Source organism: Phyllostomus hastatus, unplaced genomic scaffold (genome assembly GCF_019186645.2).
Source record: "Phyllostomus hastatus isolate PE091 unplaced genomic scaffold, TTU_PhHast_1.1 phas_contig_432, whole genome shotgun sequence".
Lineage (NCBI taxonomy): Eukaryota > Metazoa > Chordata > Mammalia > Chiroptera > Phyllostomidae > Phyllostomus > Phyllostomus hastatus.
The window spans coordinates 3,683,708-3,709,226 of NW_025333880.1; the positions used below are offsets into that span (position 1 = coordinate 3,683,708).

A 25,519-nucleotide genomic window follows, 5' to 3' on the forward strand; every position below is an offset into this window, starting at 1 on the left:
GCACAATCCACAGATCTGAAAGATTTCTGTAGAATTGACTTTTAAAATGATAAATTATTATATTTGCCAAGCATCAGTTACAATCATGATAAAGGTTGAAATTTACTTCATGTGTACATACTTGGGTGTGGGTCTGTGTGTGCATTTGTGTGTACTGGTGTGTGTGTGTGAGAGAGAGAGAGAGAGAGAGAGAGAGAGAGAGAGAGAGAGAAAAGACTGGGGCCCTATCCATTTCATGAGAATATTTTGAGGAACAAATATGAGAATCTCACGTGAATACTGCTCATAAACTATAATGTACTGACTAAATAAAAAGTGTTATTAGTATTATAGTATATTTATAATCTTTGTGTTCAGAGAAAATCTCTCCACAGTGTGCACAGAGATAGGTGGAGCCTGTTGCATGTAAATACCTGCACAAGCAGGTGTGTAGGAATATATAGCAGTCCCATCAAAATCTCATCTGAAGCCAGAATCAGAGTCACAGAGTTAAAAGGGACCTTGGGCCAACTGTTCCAGCTCTACATAGTACACATATTTTGAAACGATCTGGCCAGTGGCCTTCTAATCTGTGATTAAAACCTCAAACAATGGGCACATACTATTTCACAACTCAGTCTTTCTCTATTTAGAGAACTCTACCTCGTGACTTTACTCACAGTCTGGGCTGTGTCATCTGGTGCCTCACACAGTGGAGGGCAATGGAAGACAACCATCATTCATTCCCCAATGCTTTCTTCTCTGTCCTAAACAGTCAAGTCCTTCTCTAACATGTTCATTATATGCAAAACTGTTCATCTCTAAATTAGCTTATTGTTCCTTTTAAAAAATATTTTTTAATAATCACTCAAGGGTATGTTGATTAATTTCAGAGGGAGGAGGAAGGAGAGAAGGAAATATCAGTGAGAAACAGGAACATTGATTGGCCACCTCCCGGATGTGTCCCTACCAGAGACTGAACCCACAACCCGAACTAGCTAGTGTTCTTCACGTAAGGATGAAACCAGGGTCAGGCAGCACAATGGGCGACCTCGTTCAAGCGATAGACCAATCTCCTTCCACATCTGTGTGTAATATTTGTATTCATGGGCCCTACAACCACTTTGACACGTTTTTGTTTTTCTTTTTCCCAACTTGTTTCATACAATATTCCTCTTAATATCAATAGAAATCCCCTAGGCTTTTTCTCTTTTCCAGAGTTTGGTGTTTATTCATTCCCCTAATTCTGCATGCAGGTAGACAAGTTTTCTGGGTATGCGAGCAGGACTTCATGCAAATTCTTATTCAATTAGGTCTACTGTACTATCCTACTGGGATTTTTTATATTTGGACTGGATCACCACATGCATTTACTGTCCCCGCTGGCTCCATATCGGCTGCTGCCCTTATAAAGAGTTCTTTAGTCTCTTCTCAAAATTATTGATGAAACACTTGGGCATAAAATTGTGAAAAGGGGATTATTAAAAAGCTATAAATTCTATCTGTAACATTTTGACCTCCTGTAAAGTTAAATTTTAATTGAGAATTCAGCTCTAAGTTTTTACTGAGGGTTGACTTAAGAAGCAGTCGTACACAAAAGGCCTCTGTATTTTCTATAAAACTGCATTAGGTGATTCGATGTCTCATTTATGAAAATTCCATGGGAAATTTCTCTTGGCACTCAGGAATAGAAAAAAAATTCTCCCAAAGATAGCTGAGTTGGTATGAGTTTCCTTCTTTTTGACATCTAAGATACTAAATGTCTTCAGATGTTTAAAGATCCATGATAATTTCTTTACTTTCTAGGTAAGGCATTAGGAAGTTTTTCCTAGAGTAGTGAAGTAGTTAAGGTTTGCTTAAACCGTACAAATCATGTCCTTCCAAAATTTGTTCTCATTTTAGAATGGCATGTTCTGAAAATCTTCCATATTAATTTCCTTAAATGATACTTCAAGTGTAAACAGTAATAATTTGGTCATATGCTAATCTTTTCTTTTTTGGCCCTTTCATTACAAAGTAATCCTTTTCATTAAGTACTTTGGTCTGACTGAAATTATTTATATAAAAAAGACTTCCAGGGTCTTGGCCTTGGATTAACTACTCTGTATGTGACTGCGGGAAACCCACTGGGTCATGCAGTTTCTCATTTACAGAAGGAAAACCACCTCTGGATGATCACCTGATAAATATTACAATACTTAAAATGCACATAACTTACTTTTAAATACTTTAAAATAGGTCATTTATAATATATATGTTGATTATATGGATGTGCAATATTTTAAACACCAAATTTAGGAGCTTTGTAAACTGATCCAAGGTGGTCAGAAAGTAGTATATCAGGAAGACTCTAGAAACTGACCACTATAAGCATTTGTTATACCTATTTCAATAAATAAATGACGCTTTGCTTATTAGCAATAAAATGGGAAAAATGGATTCTCACTGACAAGATCAGTGACTCATCAACAAGCATGTTAAATGGAACTTAAATAATATTCCACTTAATGAATATGGAGTATTAAAGACTTTTGGAGACATTCCCCACCTTTACATGAACAGGGTACAAGAATCTTAAAGAGGCCATGGTCTGTACCTTAGGATTAGTGGTATAAGTTTGATCACTAAACCGTCCTATTTCCAACCATCAGTCTAATAGATTTCTGGTTGTCTGATGCTGAATATAGGGGTGCCAGAATCCTGGTCTTGGAATATTGTTTCATCTGCCTCAAGTAAGCCCTCTTCCTAAGGTACTGATTGGGACATCTGAATGGACACAGAACTATGATTACACCAAACTTATGGAAAAGGTTGCATGAATCTATTAATGCCTCTTTTGTTAATAAATGTTTGCCAAAATTTTGCCTATAAATATAGGAGAAGTTGCTATATGACTTACTTGTAACATAACCAGCATTAGCATTATCATAGGAGGATTGCTAACCCTCCTCAGCCTGCTTCAGTAACCATCCTTACCTAATCAAGATGTGTATGACCAAATTAGTAATGGACAGTTCTCCATAGACATTTTGCCTTATTTCAGTCTTTATCAGTACCCTTCAAGTTCCTACTCCCCTTATCTAGATTAAAAAATTTAAGTTTAGAGGATATTAATCTACAATCATATGGAAATTGAGTGGTAGAGTCTTAGGTATCTTATTTCATCTCTCCAATTCCCACCCCTGTGAAAAGCCTCCCATATAAACCCACATGGTCGTTGCAAGGAATGGATGAGTGGTTATGAAATGCCTACAAACTGTGTTGTTCCCTGCAAACACATGGATTAAATCAAGACTCTTTGGCTCCCCTGACAGACAGTTAAAAGTCAACTGCCTTTTAAAGTGATTCATATATATTTATTATGCTTTACATAATTACAATTACTATTAACATAATTTTGGTTCTTTTTGTACTTTTCATGTTTTAAATTCTACACTTTCCTGTGACCTACCCAATATATTCAGAAAAATTGGAAATTCATACACTAAGGTGCAAATGATTACTTTGAGACATAATTATATGACCTAGCTCTAGAGCAGTGTCCTAAAAAGTTTGACTCTGAAATTATTATTTTCATGCTTTGAAAAAGTCACAGTTATCTAAACGTCAATAAAGCACTCATCTCAAGACATTGTTACATGGAGGAAAGTAAACAAAATGGTAATTTTAGAATTGGAATGCTGAAGTGATGGAAAACATTCATGGGTTGGTGATTTTGATGTACACGAGGAATTATTAGAGGTGAAGGAATAGTTTTGGGTTCTATAAAACTACTAGTAAGGCAAAAAATAAAGAGATTCAATGCAAGATATAAGTACAGAACAATTTACCCCATAGTGACCAATAAAACATTACATTTTAAATGCATTTTATTCTGGATAGTCTAAGCAGAAATCATATGTCCACAGAAAAACCCCAAATCTAATTTATTAAAATCTTAAGTTTTTAGGAAATGAAAAGGTAATCATTGACATGATCTTATTTACACTTCGGAAATGTGTGTTTTAGGTTATTTATTTATTTATTTATAAAGACTTTATTTATTTTTAGAGTGGGGGAAAGAGGGGGAAGGAAAGGGAGAGAAATATCAGTGTGAGAGAGAAACATTGCTCAGTTGCCTCTCCAACTGGGGATGTGGCCTGCAACCCATGCACATGCCCTGACCTGTAATCGAACTAGTGACCTTTTGGTTCGCAGGTTGGTACCCAACCCACTGAGCCACACCAGCCAGGGTGGTTATTTATTTTTGATGTAAGTAAAAGTTATGGGAAGAAAATTTTCATTTTACAGTAATCTATTTCTTCAGCAACTCATCACTACATGTGGTGCGTATCCAAAGGATATGAGGTTATGAAAAAAGTATGTTCCTCATTCTAAAAAATGTTATATATTTTAATTGCTTTAACTTCATATGACAATTAAAATATCAATATTGAGTAATAGATAATGTAATCAGACATTTTTGTGGAGGAGGCTGACATTTTTAATACACTGTAGCCGTAAACCTGGCTTAAGGAATTATCTGAGCATTATCCTTTCCCATGTACATCATCATATATGTTAAAATTATCACCCCTCTTTAACTAAATAGAAAATGTAGAACGAAGAATTCTATCTTTATTTTTAAAATATATTTGCTTATCAACTTTGAATAAAAAGTGCCTGGAAATTATTATGTTCTTCTAAACATTAATTCAATTAGAGTATTAAATGGGAAAAATTCTACCAGTTGGGATGATTTTCCAATTAGTTCATACATATCATGTTAGAATAAGATGAATGGAAGCATAAAAACTGCAAAATTACTGCTTTTGTTGGTTTAATATCCATCAACTCTTAGGAAGCTGTTTGGATACAAAATTATTATTTGTTCTAGCGTTTCAACACTGGTTTCAGTAACAGCAAGGGGAAAAAAAGAATGTGCCAAAGGAGAAAACCTCTGGTTACTTTATGAACATACCACTCCATTCACTGACAGCAGCTGGTCTCCTCTTTTGAGGCCTCCGTGTCTTTCGGCCACCCCTCCAGGAATGATGCGGGAGATATAAATGGGGGAATTTTGCTCCTTTCCTCCCATCACGTTAAAACCAAGGCCTTCATCAGTCTTTGGCAGTTCGACTACCCGAGGGTGGGAGTGGCCTTCGCTAGCAGCAAAAGCTGCAACTGTTGCCTGCAAGAAAAGATGGTCATTTGGTAATACAACAAGGGAAGTATGGCTAATCATATGCTTTGCAGAGGGGAGACCAGGCAACTCCTCATATTTTTATAGCATTCTCCTGTGAAGAAAAAACACAAAAGGGAGGGCTGTTCTGCATGTAGACATTATCTAAGGTTCAGTTTCTTTGGTAAAGTCCAGTCCAGCTATTTCCAACTTTCTAGACCTTGTCCGCTATGATAAAAACTTCTCTTTTACATAAAACATTTTTCCCAATTATCTCAGTTAGATGGAATTACTCTTATCCTTATACTACATATAGGTTTGGTCCGTATGCTACCTACATATGGTACATATACTGTAATTATTATGCACATATGGTGACTATGGGCACACAAAGGGCAGAGCTAGTAGCTTACACTTCTCTGTATGACACACAGTCTAACCTGGTGCTTGCACACAAATCTTCATAATAATTTATTCAATACACTGAGAAGCACTTATATGTATATGGGTATGTACTGAAAAATACATCTATAATTTTCTGACTGTAAGACCACTGGTTTGGCAAATTTGGTTCTTTTTTTTTCAGAACGCCTAAAAGAAAATAAGAGCTATAATAAAATAATATATTTGAACAGATTACTATTTCAGATCAATATTCGATATTTTTCCGAGATGCCCTCTTCTCTGGCACAGGTTTTTTTCCCCCTGAAATTTCACATTAACATTTCAACTACTACAGCAATGTAGGTATAATGAGCAGTCTATGGTTTTATACCTAGTTATATAAAATATCATTTAACATGGACATAATTTTACTTTAAAATTCATATAATAATTTAAAAAAGAAATCATATGAAAAAAACTTACCATTAGTCCCCACCCCTCATGGAAATAAAATTACAGCATAATAAAATTAAGCAGTTTCTAACAAGAAAACATTATTTGCCTGCTTCTTATTTTCCACCTCCATTAACCTTTCTTAATCAGTTGATTAGATGCCTACTATAAAGTGATTTACTCAACACTATAAAAATATTGATTCCCAACTACTGTACATTCTTTTCCACACACAGCATTATCACATCAATTTAGCATTAGCTACTGTCTGCATTTAGTGAAAGAAGGTGAATGATATGGAAAGAATGGCTTGTTTTTAGCTACATGCATTTGCTCATGCAAACCTTGTCATCATGCATAGTAATGGCTGACATGGATGCAATGCAGACAGCCCAGAAACAACCAGAAAATATTGTGCTATTGCAACATTATGCTGCTATCCTGCTGTTCTACATGAATAAGAAATGAGAACGGTAAAACACTACATAATTCTTTTTCCCCTTAATTAAACCATGTAGGGATCATTTTTTTCTCTGTGTGTTCCACTTCAGTACAAGCAAAGCATGATGTAATGATAATAATACCCATTTTTTTTTTTGCTTGGGTTAAAAAAACACTCACAAATATACAGTGTTCAGTTACAGGACAAAATTAAGAAATCTGGAGGGAAATCAAACAAAAGGTGATGTAGCACAAAAAGAATTAAGTGAAAAAGTTTGGTTATTTTCACCAGTTCTTATTTCTTATACATTATGAAAAACAGAAAAGCCTTTAAAGAACAAGTGCATATGAATTACAATATTTCTGTATTTGTAAATAATACAAATAGCACTGGCGATTTTAGTTTAAAACTATTATTTCCTAATGGTCTATTTTCCAGATACTTTCATGAGTCTATCGCTGTAACATTCCCATTGGTAGGGTCTCTGCAATATTTGGATTTAAATTTTTAAAGAGCAAATGTGGTCACCACCACAAAAGGTGACGACAAGTTGACCCATTAGGTCAACATCACGTTCTTTCAGCTGCATACCCACTGCTCAGCAGCATACGTGGCAAGAATCCTACATCACTGGGTGTCAGGTAAGTTCTCCTAATGACTAAGTGAAGTCAAATCTGTAGACTTGTGCGAATAAATCTTCATGCACTGAGTAGGGAACAGGTTCTTTCGGATCAGAGGAATGTGTCAGAAAACCAAGTAGTATTTCATACAATGAATCAGTAGATTTGCTTGTGCCAAATGGACATTTAGTGAGTTTAATGAAATCATTCTCCTTTCTTAAGCTACAGAAGCAGCAGAAACGTTCAATTTTCCATTAGGATTTTTACCTGGGAAGTAGTACTGGTTCTAGACTCTGGGCTGCCACTGATGTCTAAATTCTCTTACAGTGTACACACGAGAATACCTGAAACACACACGCGCACAATCAATTACTAGATCACTGGGGTTAAGTATATTTTTAAAGTTACTCAAGTCTTACCTTTGCTGTGGCCCTGGCACGGAATTCGGGACAGCCATTAACAGTTATTGTTTCATGCATATATTGATATACCTGAAATGTTCACATAAAAAAGAACGTGTAAGAACATGAAGAATATTAATTCTTTCATTGCAGAGAGGACAATACATTCTCATTGCAATTCAAAAGTTCCCTAACACAAAGCCGAATATGTCTGAATCAATTAACCTGATGACTTGGGCCAAAAATTCCTCTTATTTCTTTTTTGTGGGGAGAGATAGGATAGAGAAGGTAATCACTTTTATTCATAATTTTTTAATTTGGCTGTTCATGTTTATTAAATATAAGAACTCATTTATTTTTCTCATATATACTATAAAAACTACTCTCAGTAAAAATTTTTACCATTATATATAGCTCTATGTGTCAAATGTGCGATAAAAATTTTATATATATACTTTTATATATAGCTACTTCCTGAATTTAGGTAACACTTTAAAAATAGTTTTCTAAATTAATATTACACAAAACTGGAATAACTATCTTTTCTTTGCATGTTGGAGAATATGTTACTGTTCATGACACACTTGTAGTTCACAGATAAAAAAGTATTCAGGAGCAAAGACAAGTAAAGGAAAGTAAGAGACTCATAAAACTAGCAGCAGAGCAACATCAACTATGGGTTCACATCAATATGTAGAGGAAACAGTAAGAATGAACAGTGAAATCTAGACCCAGAATGATGTTGTAGAAAGCATAAATGTTTTGCTGACTAACAGACCTAAGTTGGAGCCTTACATTAATACAGTTGGGCTAATTATTATTATTATTAAATGGTTCTCACATTATTTGACCCTGATCTTTCAGGAAGAAATCTCTTATGACTAGAAGGTCATCAACACTTTTTATGAAGAATTAATAAAAAAACTGTAGTTCTCAGCTGGACAAATCTGCCCCTCCCCCAACCCCACCAAGGAGACATTGGCAATGTCTGGGAACATTTTGTATTGTCACCAATGTGGAAAGGGCAGTGCTTCAGCATCTAGCACATAGAGGACCGGATGCTGCTAAACATCCTACAGTGCTCCCAGTAGCCACCCACAGCAAAGAATTATCTACCAAAACCTCAATCACGTTGAGACTGAGAAGACTGAGAAAGCAGAAACTAAGGAATCAAGTTATATTTTTCTTTTTATATGCTAAAATTAGTAAGCCATAAAAACACATGTGTATAGCACCAAGTAAAGGGTCTCAAAAATCTTCTATAAATAATTTTTGGAGTAAATTATCATGATTCTGGTGTGCACTTAATGAGGGCTTACGCCAAGTGTATTGCTAAGCATTTTATATCTATGAACTCATGCAAGTCTCACAATTTAGGACTCAGGCAATCTACCCCTGAGCAAACAGCCATGGACATGCTGACACACCTTCCAGGATTGCAGGGCTAGTCAGGGGCAGATATAGCCGAGATTCGTACATAACTGCTTGAAAACCTCTCCTCTTTCAATCATTTCGGGCTTTCTTCTACTAAGACAGCATAGACCACTACTGTTTTGGCAGCATGCATGAAAACAAAACCTTGCAAATATCAAGTATTTATTTCTATTTTGAATGAAGGTATCTAGGTTTTATATGGTACCTACCATTATAGAAGTGGTGGCTGCAAATGTATAATACAACAATTTTGAAAACGACAAATTTCTCACTCGCAATGAAAGTGAAATAGCATTTTAATCCTCCATTATGCTTATAATATACTAAGATTAAGTGAAACAATCCCAGTATTATTGCCAATCTTTTTCTTTTTGTTCAATAAAATAGTAGATTCTGATTTGTCGACTTTCAAAAATGGGCTGAAGAGGAAATGTTCTAATTCTAGAGTCAAGTCAAATGTTGGAGATATCAATTCTATTTCTATTAGTTGTGTCACCTTATGAATTTCTTATCCTCTCAATTTCTAAGGGGTGAAATGTATCTTTGACTATCTTACTTTTCAAGGATAATTGTAAAAGTATTTGTGAAATTTTGAAGGAAATTGCTATGGAAAGCTACAGTATCTTACCAGATACCCTGAGAGATTTCTTAAGGGGAAGACAAAAAATGGTTGTATGCACTTCAAGGAGGGGCAGTGGGGCTCATGGTCTTCAGAGTCTATGGGTGCCCAAAATTCTGGCAAACTTCAGCGGCAGCATTCTGAAGCAAGGTCCAATGCTTAAGATGGGTTTGATTCCTGCTGAGAGTCAAACACCTGACAGAAACTCTCATAGAGTTTTACCTTACATTTCTGTGTCAGTGACTTCCTAACCTTGAGTGATTATTACAGATTCAATAGCATTTTGCATAGTTAGAACATAGTTGAAGTTCTTGAAAATTTACAAATATAGATTAATTTAGTAAAGGCAATAGGATTGTAGTGAGCTGGTTCAGCAGATTCATTTACTTATTTGTTCTGCTAATATTCTAGTAAGGATGTTTGGTATTTGGACCAAAATTTGAAAGAAAAAAATTAATGGTTACGTCTAAAACTCGGAATTAACATAAATGTTCATTATAGAAGGTATTGTCAATTTTTTAAGGACTAATTTAAATTTTACTTTTTATATTCAAAAGCAAATAGGCTCCTTTTGCTGGATAGAAATTTTATCACTAAGAAAATAACAAACACTAATGAAGTAAAAGCTTCACTTTAACTTCAATTTATTTACCAAGTTTACAACAGAATCCTCACTTAGAGTTTAAGACAAACAGCTGAAATTCTAGCACAAAGGGATTTTTGCTTTTGAGATTTTGTTTATATACATATATGCAGACTCTATAGGCAATGCCACAATATAAGTCTATACTGAATCACTCTTGATTTTAAAAACCCTGATTCCTACAAATAAGTTGGTAAGGCATGAACAAGCTATACCATGAGTTGCTTATCCTGGATTCCTCTTTTACATGACCTTAAGTGACCTACTATCTGTGCACCTTACTTTTCTGCTATGTGAAACCCTCCCTTCAAGCAGCAAAGAAGACAAAGTATGTAGCCTCAAAAGCCATAACCTATTATTCTTATAATAGCTACTATATTTCTATTATTACTTTTATATCCATGACTAAGATACAATTGGAATGATGCCTTTAGAATTTAGCTCTTTGACCAGCAAAGTATGGGGAAAAAACTTCAAGTTCAAAACTGGATTTTGATTTTTCTGTCTTAGTTTTATTACCTTTCATATTTTGATGGTATTTAAAAATTGCTGTGTGAGCCAGACACTAGGTGGGCCCGCCTAACCCAATCTGTTCCACTGAGCATTGTCTGGTCCCATGACCCAGTTCTGTCCAATGAGGATTCAATTGGAAGTGCCAGTGGCTTCTGGAAAGTGTTGCTCTCTTGGTACACATTCTGTTCTTCTCCCTTTTCTACTTCGTATCCTAAATGTGGATATAATGAAACCCACAAGCAGTTGCCTCAACTTGTAACAAGGAAAAATAGTCCTATTTGTTTAAGCCACTGAAATTGCATTTTTTGCTACTTTCAGCCAAGAGAATTCCTGATTGTTAGATTATTCAAGTAAATGTTATACAGATCCATGCTATTTATAAAGCTGGTTATCTTCTAGCCCCAAGTTCCAAAAGTTATACTACAATTTTTTCATTAGGAATTTGTGTAAATTTGTTAACATGAAGGCTTAGAAGTTGAAAGAGGATAGATTAAAACTGTAGTTTAAAAAGAGTGGGTCTAGAGAGTAAGTCTTTGGAAAACACTGTTAAGAAAATGAAAAGACACAGACTTCTGGCCAAGATGGAGGCATAGTTAGACACACTGTGCCTCCTCACACAACCAAAACTAAGGACAACAAAAATTTAGAAACAAAAAAAAAAACAACCAGAACAGAGAGAAATAAACTAAACGTAAGTCCGACAACCATTCATCTAGACCGGTAAGAGGAGCAGAGTCAGAGGCCTACGGAGAGGGATCCGGGGTCCCAGCAGGAAAAATCGGTGGCTGGCAGACATGGGCGTGCAGGGTGCAGGTGGCAGTTGGTGGACCCCAGACACACAGGGGTAGCTGACGGACCAGTGGCAGACCCTGGGAGTGGGAGGCAACCAGCAGACCCAGTGAGGTGCACAAGGCAGCTGGCTGTCCGCAGCCACACACTCGCTCACAGATAAACTAGGCAAAAACGGGCATCACCACAGACCACACAACCCAGGGACCCAGCACTGGGAAACAAAGCCTAAAAACACCGATTGAAAACACCTGTGGGGGTTGAGGTGTCAGGAGACTCTCCCAGCCTCACAGGAGAGATCCTTGGGAGACCCACGGAGTCCTAGAAAGTACATAAGCCCACCCACATGGGAGCCTGCACCAGAAGAGCCCAATCTGCTTGTGGGAAGCAGCAGAGGGGACTGAAGTCCTAGAGAGAGCGGAGCAGGTGACATTGTTCCCTCTCAGACCCCACCCCCACACACAACATCACAACCCAGTGACTGGGGTACCCTGCCCTGGTAAACACCTAAGGCTCCGCTCCTCATATGTAACAGGTGTGACCAGACCAAGTTAAAAAAAAAAAAAAGATGGCTCAAATAGAATTGAAAGCCTTGGGGCCAGTACTTTTAAGCGACTAAGAGATAGCCAACCTATCAGAAGCACAGTTCAAATCACTGATTATCAGGATGCTCACAGAACTGGTTGATTTTGGTCGCAAATTGCATGAACAAATGAAAGCTACAATAAGTGAAATGAAGAAAAATGCACACAGAACCAATAGTGATAGAAAGAAAACTGTGTTCCAAATCAATGGAATGGACCAGAAGGAAGAAAGAAACAACAAAACAGAAAAGAATGAAGAAGCAAGAATTCAAAAAATGAGGAGAGGCTTAGGAACCCCCAGGACATCTTTAAACATTCCAACATCTGAATTATGGGGATACCAGAAGGGGAAGAGGAAAAACAATAAGTGGAAAAGTTATTTGAACAAATAATAAAGGAGAACTTCCCCAATCTGACAAAGGAAATAACACTTCCAGGAAATCCAGGAAGCTCAGAGAGTCCCAAAGAGTTTGGACCCAAGGAGGAACACGCCAAGGCACATCACAGAAGCAGCAAGAGATAAGGGGACAGTTCCCTACATAGGAGTTCCCATCAGAATGTCAGCTAATTTCTCAAAAGAGACCTTGCAGGCAAGAAGGGGCTGGAAAGAAGTATCTCAAGTCATGAAAGACAAGGACCTACATCCACGATTGTTCTATCCAGCAAAACTATCATTTATAATGGAAAGGCAGATAAAGTGCTTCTCAGATAAGGCCAAGTTAAAGGAGTTCATCATCGCCCTTATTATATGAAATGTTAAAGGGACTTATCTAAGAAAAAGAAGATAAAAAATATGAACAGTAAAAAAAGACATCAAACTCATAGTTAGTAACAACCATACCTGAAACAAAAGCAAACTAAGCAAACAACTAGAACAGGAACAGAACCACAGAAATGGAGATCACATGGAGGGTTAGCAACAGGGGAGTGGGAGGAGGAGAGAGGGGGGAAGGTATAGAGAATAAATAGCATAGATGGTAGGTAGAAAATAGACAGGGGGAGGGCAAGAAGAGTATGGGAAATGCAGAAACTAAAGAACTTATGACATATGGACATGAACTAAAGGGGGAAAGTGGGTGGGAGGGGGTGGGCAGGGTGGAGGGGAGTGAATGGGGAAAATGGGACAACTGTAATAGCATAATCAATAAAATATATTAAAAAAATGAAAAGACAAGTTGACTGAAAGAAAATAACTGCAAAACACATTATGTGATAAAGGCTTCATATCCAGAACACATAAAAAAGTCTCAAAAGTGAATAATAAGAAAACTACCCAATTAAAAACCAGGTAAAGTATTTGAACAAACAGGTAATCAAAAATGATATATGGGTGGTAAATACAAAAGATATGGTAAATACATAAGATACTCAATTACTCACTAAGGAAAAATTAAAATTAAAACCATAAGTAGGTACATTGACACATTAATGGGATTGTCTGGCTTTAAACAAATACTGACAATACCTATTAAGGGCAAGAATGTTGAACAACCAGACCTCTCGTACATTGCTGGTTGGAATGGAAAATGGCACAGTCACTTGAGAAAACAAGATTAACAGTTCTCTACAAAGCTATACCCTACTGTGAATATAAAATTCACTTACCTATATCAAGCTACTTACTTATTCAAGAGAAATAAAAATGTATATTCATACAAAAATGAGATGCAAACACTTCCAGCAGCTTTATTTATAATTGCCACTAACTGGAAACAACTCAAAAATGTTTCAACTATGAACAAATTATGAAGTGGAAGTAAATCCATACAATGAAATAATGCAATAAAAAGGAACAAACTACTCATATTGCAAGTGTGGATGAATCGCAAATGCATTTTGCTAAGTGAGAAAAACCATACTCAATGATTTAACTTATGTGACACCCTGAAAAAGGCAAATAATAGGTCCAGCATAAGATCAAAGTTTACCAGAAGGTAGGGGTGGAGATGAGCTGAAATGGGGGACTTTGGGGGAGTGTTGGAACTATTCTACCTCTTAATAATGGTGATGGTTACAAGATTGTATGTGATTATTAAAGCTCTGAGAACTAAATACTGAAAAGGAGAAATATTACACTATGTAAATTATACTCCAATAAACCTGACTTTTAAAAAAGCAAAATATATTTTTAGGAGATGAAACTGTTTATGTATTTAATCTTGATTTTTAGAAACTAAAAATAAAGGCTTTGGAATACAAAGACCTACATATATTTAAGAAAATATTTAATATAATAAAAAGATAACATTAGCTCTCATTCCTCAAAGTGTGTAAATGTGCAAAGCAACAGATTCAGTTTAGTGATGGTAACATCTCTTTCAAACACAGGATTCTCCAGAGATTTCATAGTGCCTCATCATGAACAGGCTGGTTGGTAAACTGACGATAGCATTACAATCAGGGTGAAATAAACCCCTCTATATTAGTGACTAGCAAAAAGAAATAAACCCTTCAGCAACATTGTGAAAAGTGAAAATGACATTAGACCAAGTTACTTCAAGAAAGAAAAAAGAGGAAAGACATATGATGAGAATTATTGGAGACAATGAATGAAAAACAAAGTCCAACTGGAAAATGACATGATCCAAATGCTACCACATTATTGTGTTTATTAACACTTATTAAATGTATGGTTTTTACTTAAAAGCATGCAAGAATGTACTTTTTGTTAATAAAAAAACTATAAGTATTAAAACTGATATTTATATCTATATTTATCTATAATTTTAATAGGTTTCTTGTTTTTCAGATTTGCAAACTTGCAAGAGTAAAAGTTATTTGATACTGTATTTTACTTTAAAATATTTAAATATTTTCATAACAAAAGTAAAGATTGAGTTCCTCTCATCCTTTTATAATTATAGTCAACCTGAGTGGTTGGATAAGATTCACAATATTGTGTCACAATAATTTTTATCATAATGTAATAACATGGCATGTTTTATGAAAGCAGGTTTTAGGACAAGGAAATTATCTAAAATGAATTTGTGGCTCTAAATTTCATTGCATTTAGTGGAGTGAAGAACAGTCATGAAAAAATTGAGTGCCCTGATATAAATGTGCATACTGCATTTGATATGACTAGAATAAAATAAAAATAGAGCTTAAGTTGCAAAATACCTGGTCTACTTATATTAAGAGGTTTTGAAAAAAAAATCCAGTTCAATTAAAAATTGGTTCACCTATTAAAGAAGATATATTACAAAACCCTCTAATTTTTGTCTTGGGTTTTTCTGTCATTTTGGAAAAATAGCAGACATATAATTTTTTTATATATTTAAAGCTATAACTATTCATGTATTTACTATATACAGTTTATATATGTTTTTGTGACAATGGAAACATATTGTTCAAAATTACAGTGTTAAAATTCCTATAAATTAAGGAATTTAGCATATGAAATTTAATGTCTGGAACCAACTATTATTTGCAAAAAAATAAAATAAAATAAATTAAATGGCACATTGGTTATAAGTCATGTCTACTACAGTAAGACCATTAAGGATCAAACCAATCCTATGAAAATCGAAGAAGGTAAAATTTCCAGAGTAATGTCTTTGTCTACATCTCTATATGGCTATCAACTTTCATGACAACATGTCACCCACTGAATAAGGAAAGTATTGATGGGAAGCTCAGGGTCTCCAACCCCCAGTGGTGGAATTCTGACCTCACTCCCCATGGCCTTACCCTTGTAAGCACTGGCCTGTGGGATCTGCAAACAGAACCTTTGTTGGCCACCAGAGCGAGGCAATCAAGGGGCATCCTCTGGGTGGCAGATGCAAAAACCATTGTGCCAGATATGTGCATGAATTTCATTTGCTCTTCAGGCTGAAACCTTTAGGAAGAGGATATTGTGGTGGCATTAAAAGATATCCACAGATTCCTTGATGCTCTTCCATTTAGGAAGTATTTCCTCCAGGCTTCTGGTCAAGATGGCTATGTAGGCAGACATGGCTCACCTCTTTTCACAACCACAGCAAAATTACAACTAAAATATACAACAACCATCACTCAGAATGATCAAAAATCAAGTTGAATGGAAGTCTGACAACTACAGAATTAAAGAAACCACATCCAACCAGACTGGTAGGAGGGGGTGCAGGCACAGAAAAGGCAGGTCTCTCACCCATGTGTGGTAGATAAAAATTCAGGAGGAATATTTTAGGAGTGAGTAGATTGAGCCCCACACCAGGCCTCCCAGCCCAGGGTTCCAGTGCCAAGAAGGTAAATCCCCATAACTTCTGGCTGCAAAAACCAGTGGGGACTGAGTCACTGGAAGAAACTTCTGGAGTCCCAAGCGGTTCCTCTTCAAGAATCCACACATGTACCCACCTACTCAGGCTCACTCCCTCTGAGCTCCAGTGCCAGACTGGCAGCTTGAAGGGCACCAGTAGCATACTGGCAGAGGCTGAAGTGTCTAGCACTGAGGCAAGAAGATACTACTGTTCCTTTTCTGAGCCCACCCCCTACAGAGCCATGGAGTCAGCAGGCTGATACCATATTTGAGACTCCATGAATCTGGCTAACATGGTTGACCCACCCTGGAGATCCCCAGAGACTCTGCCCCACCCAACTTACAGGCCCACCCAAGCTGCTTTTCCATATGAAAGGCTGGTCTTGGCTTATGCTTCACAACCTCCTAAATCCTATCAAATAAACAGCTAGCCTCAGTGAGCTCCACGTTGGGCACTAGCAGCAGCCACATTAGTTTCACAGCATGGCTTCACCTGGGAATCTTCAAGTCCAGCACAAGTAGCAGCCTTCTCAGATTGCTTTATAGCTCAGGAAGGGTGGCCCCAGGCAAAAAAGGGATAGGGGCCGACCTCAGCCAGCACCACCCAGGGCATCCCCAGGCCAGTGCACCCAGTAGATATCTACAGATCACCTCTGAGCACTTTCACCCTGCCCATGTATAGCCGTTCCTCCAAACAGGATAGAGGTTAGTGGTAAGTAGTTATAGCCTGCCTTATAGTTGACTGCCCTGGGTAACACCTCCCATTGATCTGACAACAGCAACCAAGACTCGACTGCAAGAGGGTGTACTCAGCCCACATGAAGGGCACACCTTGAAAACCTAGCTTGAGTGATATGGGAGACTGTGCCACTGGACCCTGGATGGCACCTACTACATTAGGTCACACTACCAAGGCACACAGTCAAAGAAGCACTACCTAATACATGGAGAAAAACACAGGGAGGCTGCCAAAATGAGGAGACAAGAAACATGGCCCAAATGAAAGAACAGAACAATACTCCAGAAAAAGAGCTAAAGAAAATGGAAATAAGCAACCTATCAGATGCAGAGTTCCAAACAATGGTTATGAGGATGCTCAAGGAACTTAGGGAGGATGTCAGAAGCATAAAAAAGATCCATTCAGAAAGAAAGGATACACTAATTGAAATAAAGAACAATTTACAGAGAAACAACAGTAGAGTTGATGAGAATCAAATCAATGACTTGGAGCACAAGAAAGCAAAAAGCAGCAAATCAGAACAAGATGAAAAAAGAATCCAAAAAAATGAGGACAGTGTAAACAGCCTCTGGGACAACTTCAAGAGGTCCACCATTAGCCTCATAGGGGTGCCAGAAGGAAAAGAGAAAGAGCAAAAAACTGGAAATTTGAAAAAATAATGAAAGAAAACTTCCCCAATTTGGTGAAGGAAACAGACATGCAAGTCCCGGAAACTTGGGTCCAATCAAGTTGGACCCAAAGAGGTCCACCCCAAGACACATCATAATTAAAATGCCAAAGGTTAAAGATAAAGAGAGGATCTTACAAGCAGCAAGAGAACAACAGAGAGTTACCTACAAAGGAGTTTCCATAAGACTGTCAGCTGATTTCTCAAAAGAAACTGCAGGCAAGAAGGGACTAGAAAGAAGTATTCAATGTGATAAAAAGCAGGGACCTATATCCAATATTACTCTGTCCAGCAGAGCTATAATTTAGAATGGAAGGACAGATACAGTGCTCCCAAGACAAGGCAAAGTTAAGGAACTCATCATCACCAAGCCCTTATTACATGAAATGTTAAAGGGACTTATTTAAGAAAAAGATAAAAACTATGAACATTAAAATGACAACAAACTCACAACTATCAACAACTAAATCTAAAAAAATAAAAACAAAAACAAACTAAGCAAACAACAGGAACAAAATGATAGAAATGGAGATCACATGGAGGGTTATCAGCAGGAATGGGGAGAGGGAAGAAAGGGGACAATGGTGCAGGGTTCAAGAAGCATAGCTGGTAGGGACAAAATAGACAGAGGGATATTAAGAATAGCATAGGAAAGGGAGAAGCCAAAGGGAGAAGTCAATTCCCCTGCACCATGTACATGAACTAAGGGCATGCGGGGGAATTGCTGGAGGGAAGGAGGGTACCAAGCAGAAGAGGGCAAAGGAAAAGAAAACTGGAAGAACTATAACAGCACAATCAAAAAATTATACTTAAAAAAATAAAACTATTGACTCTGTGATTTTCAGTCACAAAGAACCCCAAATGCCTTCTTTTTTAGAGGTGTCTAACCTGTGGCCCATGGCCTACATGCAGCCCAGGATGGCATTGAATGTGGTCCAACACAAAATTTTAAATTTACTTAAAACCTTTTTTTATCAGTTTATGTTAGTGTTTGTGTATTTAATGTGTGGCCCAAGACAACTCTTCTTCCAGCGTGGGCCAGAGACGCCAAAAGTTTGGACACCCCTATTTAGGCAGTTTGCCTCATTGCTTCCTTATTATCATTTCAACCATGCTGTTGCAGAATATAGTAAATACCTTTGACCAGATACCACTTCCTTTTAGCAATGAAAAAGAAACTTCAGTGAACACTTGTTGATACAACTATTGTCTTCAAGAAATAAAATTAAGCTTTACTATAGTCTCGTACCACAGTTGTACCCAGACAGACTATATCTGACAACCAAGTCATCACAGTAAAATGGCATTACTTATTTTTTGTTTTTTATTTTTTAATTAATTTTTTACTTTAAATAATTTTTTATTTTTCAATTACAGTTCAGATAAAATATTATATTAGTCTCAAGTATACAATCCTGTGATTAGACATTATGTAACTTACTAAGTAATCATCCTGGTGAATCAAGGAGCCATGTGATGCCATATGTAGCTACTACAATATTGTTGAGTACATTTTGTATGCTATACTTTACATCCCCATGATTATTCTGTAACTATTAATTTGTACCCCTTAATCCCTTCTTCACCTTCCTTATCCATCCCCCCAAGTCCCCTTCCATCTGACAACTGTCAAAATGTTATCTGTATCTATGAGTTTTGCTTTTTTAGATTCCACATATAAGTGAAATCATATGACATTTGTCTTCCTTTGTCTGACTTATGTCACCAAGCATAATACCTTCTACGTCCATCCATGTTGTTGCAGATGACAAGATTTCACTCTTTTTTTATGGCTTAGTCATATTCCATTGAACATATGCATCATTTCTTCTTTATCCATTCATCTATTGATAGACACTTAGGTTGCTTCCGTGTCTTGGCTATTGTAAATAATGCTGCAATGACCATGTGAATGTACGTGTGTTTTTGATTTCCTGTTTTGCGTTTTGTGAAATCAACACCCAGAAGTGGAATTGCTAGGTCCTTCTTTGTCTCTTGTTACACACCCTTTGTTTTAAAGTCTATTTTGACTGGTATAAGTATTGCTACCACAGCTTTTTGTTTGTTCGTTTCCATTTTCATGAAATAACTTTTTCCATCCCTTTACTTTCAGTTTGTGTGTGCTTTTGATCTGAAGTGAGTCTCTTATAGACAGCATATGTAAGGGGTTTGTATGGGTATCCAGTCAGAGGATGACATTATTTATAATTAAAAACAAACAAACAAACAATAAAACCACCACTGATTTAGAAGACTGAAAACAAATGTATCATGCTGGGACTAGAAGGTTGTAGCTCTCCCTCTCGCATGTTAGCCTCTGTACACTTTACACTTTCTTACTTATTGCCCTGATACCTCCATGGTCAGCAGCCAGGAGCTATTTAAGCCATAGTTTACTAGTGACACTAATAGTGTCTTTTCAAGGTTAGCAGCCATAAGATGGCTGCATCTTGTGACACCTTCTCTTTCTGCATCATGTCACAAGAACTCAGACAGAGGTTACCTGCTTTGGAGCAGATGTAGCTGGTCATCTCATTTTATATTCTACCTTCTTAGGCCAAATAAACATCTCAGGTCGGACTGGAGGAAAGGTGGTAGGGGAGGGTGTTCACTTAGGCATCTGGGCCTAAATTTCATTCTCTAATCTATATTGGATTGGGTGCTTCTCATGCTAATATCACAGTGGTCATTTGTTTCCTATTTGGTTATGGTCCTTTTACCTACTGTCCTTGGTTGGTAAGTCTCTGAGAAGGAAAGAGGGAATGAAAAAGAAAATTCGAACACTTCTGGACCTCTTGTTACCTATGACACCATCTTTGCTGTTCTTGTAATTTTATTATTTTTTCTTTTTATTAAATTTACTGGGGTGACAATGGTTAAAACATTAACCTATAGGTTTCAAGTATATATTTCCATGATACATGATCTTCATATTGCATTGCATGCCCACTACCGAAAGTCAACTCATCTTCTGTCACCATATATTTGACCACTTACCCTTGACTAACACACACACCTCACAACCCCCACCTCCCTTTGGCAAGCACCATACTATTGTTGGCATCTATGAGTTTTTGTTTGTTTTCTTGTTGTTCATTCATTTGTTGCTTGCAGTTTTATATCCCACATATGGGTGAAATCATATGGTTCTTAACTTTTTCTATCTGCCTTATTTTGCTTAGCATGGTATTCTCAAGATCCATCCATGTTTTCACCAATGACAGTATTTTGTCTCTTTTTATGGCTGAGTGGTATTTCATTATATATTTGTACCACATCTTCCTTATCCAATCATCTAAATCCCAATGACATTCTTTAAAGAAATAGAACACAAATTATCAGATTTGTATGGAAACACAAAAGACTCTGAGTAGCAAAAGCAATCCTGAGGAAAAAGAACGAAGCTGTAGGTATCATACTCCCTGACTTCAAATTATACTATAAAGTGACAAATATCATAACAGCATGGTACTGGCAGAAACACACACACACACACACACACACACACACACACACACACACACACACACCAGTGGAACAGAATTGAGAGCCCAGAAATATAACTATATGTATATTGGCAAATAACTTTCAACAAAGGAGCCAAAACATACAATAGAGAAAAGGAAGCCTCTTCAATGAATGGTGCTGGGAAAATTGGAAAGCTACATGCAAAATAATGAAACTTGACTACTGTTTGTCCCAAAGTACAAATATAAACTCAAAGTGAATCAAAGCCCTAAATATAAGAACTGAAATAATAAATTACATAGAAAAAATATAGGTACTAAGCTTATGGACCTTCGTCTCAGAGAAGATTTTGTGAATTTGACCCTAAAGGCAAGGGAAGTAAAGGCAAAAATAAATAAATGGGACTATATCAAACTAATAAGCTTATTCACAGCAAAAGAAACAGACAACAAAACAAAAAGGCAACCAACTGAATGAAAGAAGACATTTGCAAACAATAGCTCTAACAAGGGGCTAATGTCCAAAATACATAAAGATCTCATACAACTCACCACTAAACAAACAATCCATTTAAAAAATGAGCAAAGGACCTGAACAAATACTTCTTCCAAGAAGACATACAAATATCCAACAAATTTATGAAAGCATGTTCAACTTTGTTATTAGAGAAATGCAGATCAAAACTCCAATGAGACACCACCTTACACCTATTAGAATGCCCATTATCAACAAAACAAGTATTGAAGAGGGTGTGAAAAAAAAGAAAATGGTACAGCTAGTATGAAAAACAGTATGGAAGCTCCTCAAAAAATTAAGAATACAGCTACCATCAACACCTCTTGTGGATATCTACTTAGAAAATTTGAAAACATTTGTTCACAAAGACATATGTGTCCCTATATTCACTGCAGCATTATTCAGTGGCCAAGACATGGGCACAACTGAGGGTGTCCTTCGATACCATCTTAATAGCAATGAAACTTCAATCTACCTCTCACAGCTCATGTGTATTTTCAAGATCAACTACATGAATCAGACTTTCCCCTGCAATGTGATAAATGCCACTTATGATTTGCTTTAATGGATATTAAGTAGATGACAGCAGTAAAAAAAATTGAATTGAAACGGTCCATAATTTTGGACTCTTACATCTTAAAGTGAATTTATGTGAAAATGCTATTACTAGACAGAATAAAAATATAGTTTCAAATTGCAAATGATCTCCAATGCTTAAAGATGAAGATGAACATTTTGGACAAAGTAATGCCTTTAAATATCTACACATCTGCTTAAGCCAAGTTACAAAGGAAGTAGGACTTTTCCTAAAATGCTGTTTATAGGTAAATTTTAATAAAAAGGACATGTTGAGAAAGTTCTGTATTACTCTACTTCCTAAATGATGTGGCAGGGATGAGAGGATCCTCAAGGAAGGTATTCTGGAGTCACTTAAAGTGGATTTAACGTCCCTCCTGAATGACAGTAACTTGCACATCCTTTCATTTGTTTTTGGTTCTGTGGGATCTCAGTAGGGAAGTGTCAGGACTATTGGTATGTTACATTAACAGTCCTCAGAATTTCGATTAATTTGGAAACTTCCAGAAGTTAATTTTTCATCACTTGTTTTAAATGGATTAAAATTACTATTCCCTATACTTAATTTTCCAAAGGGAACAGAAAATATTTTGTTCAGTTTTATAATTTCACAATTATTCTATTATATAAAAGCAGAATAATTAGTTGTGAAGCTATAAAACTGAATGACTATAATTTTTAAAACTCTGCCATTAAGCAATTTCTCTCCTTACTTTAATTGGTTTCTATTAATTAGGGGTTTGCATGTATAATTTTCTTTTTTTTTCTTTTTTATGAGCAATTCACTCTTTTTTTAAAAAATATTTCATTTATTTATTTTTAGAGAGGGAAGGGAGCGAGAAAGAAAGAGAGAGAAACATCAATGTGTGGTTGCTGGGGGCCGTGGCCTGCAACCCAGGCATATACCCTGACTGGGAATAGAACCTGTGACACTTTGGTTCGCAGCCTGTGCTCAATCCACTGAGCCACGCCAGCCAGGGCTTATAATTTTCATAAGGTAGTACAAATTAAGTGTTTTGTGCAAATCATTTAATAACTCCAAGGAAAAAGTGAGATCACAAATAAGAGTGTTTCCACAGGGTGCACGTAGCAGGAGGTCGAGCCACCGGGGAGAAATCTCTTTCCTTATGATTTTCTGAAAAGAATTCCCTTAAGGCAGCTCTTCTAGTCCTGTCCTTGTCATACAGCCAGAGTCTCCTGTGACAGGAAATCCCCAAGCAAAATTTTTGGAAGATGTTATTTCCAACTAGTTTTGCACCATTCAAAGGGACTGGCTTATCTGTCTTTGCTTATTTTGTGTGAAGCTCAAAGCGTGGGACCTAAATCTGACCTTTTTATTGATTAGATTAAGATGATGTGGAATCTCATGAAGGATCCCAATGTGCTGGGATATCGGCTCAGTGGAATGAAATTACTAGTGTAGTTAGAAGTGTGTAAGAGTTGTAAAATCAGTTTCTATTTTTTAAAATAAGTCTTTATCTGGAAAATAAATTAATAGTTTTGGTTCAATTAGGTGTATAATGTCATTGCCATATGAATCATATCAGTCATATGACTCAACAATGAACACTACAGAAAAATTTTAGCTCACTTATTAAGAACCAGCCTGAATATTACATGGAATTAAAATTATTATAGCTAATGATAAGGTTGCCAAAGTAGCATTAAAAATATGGAATGCATAATTAAATTTGAACTGTAGAGAAAAATGATAAATTTTTAGTTTAAGTATGTCCCACACAGTATTTGGGACATCATGAATGAAATATGGCTGAATGGAGACTATTATAGCTTGGTAGGCAGGAGAGGCTAGATACAATTCAGAGCAGAACAGTGAATTTGATTAAGGAGAGAACTGAACAGAACTTGGTAATGGTAAGCTTTGGGTGAGAACAGATGGGAAGAGGTTCAGTTTGGTCATGTGCGCAGAGATGAAAGATGCTAAGTTTGACTTTAGAGGATATTGTTTGAGTTGTCTAGTGATCTCCAAGAGATATTCAGTATTCAGCTAGATACACAGGCCTGAAGATCAGAAGAACACTGTCTGAAAGATATAATTTGTGAGTTATCTATCTAGTTGGCAAATGAAGCCTTTTGTGTATATATTATCCTCTAGAAGAAATTTAGAGTGAGAATAGAGAGATTCTTGATGGGCTCCAACATCCATTTATGTAACTTATAAGCCAAGCCTTAGTGTTATATTTAATCTAGAGAGCTAAGGCATATTTTTTTAGATTTAAATAACTCATGTATACTTTTTAAAATAAAATATATTCAGGAGAAAGGGTATACAAAGAAGTGAGGTTTAAAAAGTAATTTGACAGTAAAAGTAATTCATATACACTACAGAAAATTTGTATGATATAGAACTGTTCAAGCAAGAAATTTAAAAAAATTGTAAGTCCATATCAGGATGCAACCACTATTAAGGTTTTGGGGGATTTATTTCTAGTCTGTGTTATTTATTGGTTTTTAAAAATCAGTATCAGGTCAGTCGTTATATACTTTTATAATCTAATTTTTCACTTAAATATTGGGAATATTTCCCCCATATATTAAATACTCTTCTACATTATTTTAATGTGCCATCATATTTAATTTTATTAATGTGCCATAATTTATTTATGAAAAGATGATTGAAAAGTGACTCAAATTCTTCACAACTCTGAACATGTTAAATGAAGAATGACAACAAAATATTTTAGCAAGTGGGTGAATTAAAAAATACAGAATCTATGAATAATGAGGATTGATAGTATAAGGATAATTCATTTAGGAAGCTATAGAATGAAGAGTATCAGAATGGGCTAGCCATTCCTGATGCTATTTTGGCTCATTATCACAAAAGCACCAGACAATACTCTTTATGGAGAGGAGTTTTCCCTTTCATCTTTTCTCATGTGTTCCGTAAATTCAACTTATGTACAAGGCATCAGGTTTGGCTCTGTATAATAATCTCATAAAGTGCTTGTTATGACTATAAAACCAATCACTAAATTATAATTTGTGATCAAAGATGACCCTTAGCTTTTAAAATGTGCAGAATCAATAAAAAGAGAGAGGGATAAAAGGAAGGGGGTTTTAAAACTGCTGGCATAAGACAGACTTCTGTTAGAGCTGCATTTCAAGTTCATTCATTCAGGGGCTAAAGAGATACTCAGAATTAATGACTTTGTTCTCCATTTTCTTGAAGACTGAAAAAGTAATTAAAGTAGAGCAAGTAAATAAACACAATTAAACATACTTTGTTTATCAAGGTAAAGCCTAAAAATGTTCTAAGGTTGGTCATACAAA

General features: G+C 36.2%; 1 protein-coding gene across 1 annotated transcript in view; it reads right to left on the reverse strand.

The window, feature by feature from the left end:
* LIN7A (lin-7 homolog A, crumbs cell polarity complex component) overlaps window positions 1-25,519 on the reverse strand; it is a 142,594-nt gene that overhangs the window by 31,375 nt on the left and 85,700 nt on the right. The window contains exons 3-4 of the mRNA XM_045845018.1: window positions 7,459-7,530; window positions 4,940-5,149 (exon numbers count right to left, since the gene is read on the reverse strand). Of these exons, the coding sequence (XP_045700974.1) occupies window positions 4,940-5,149; window positions 7,459-7,530 (282 nt within the window). The remainder of the gene's footprint in view (window positions 1-4,939; window positions 5,150-7,458; window positions 7,531-25,519) is intronic.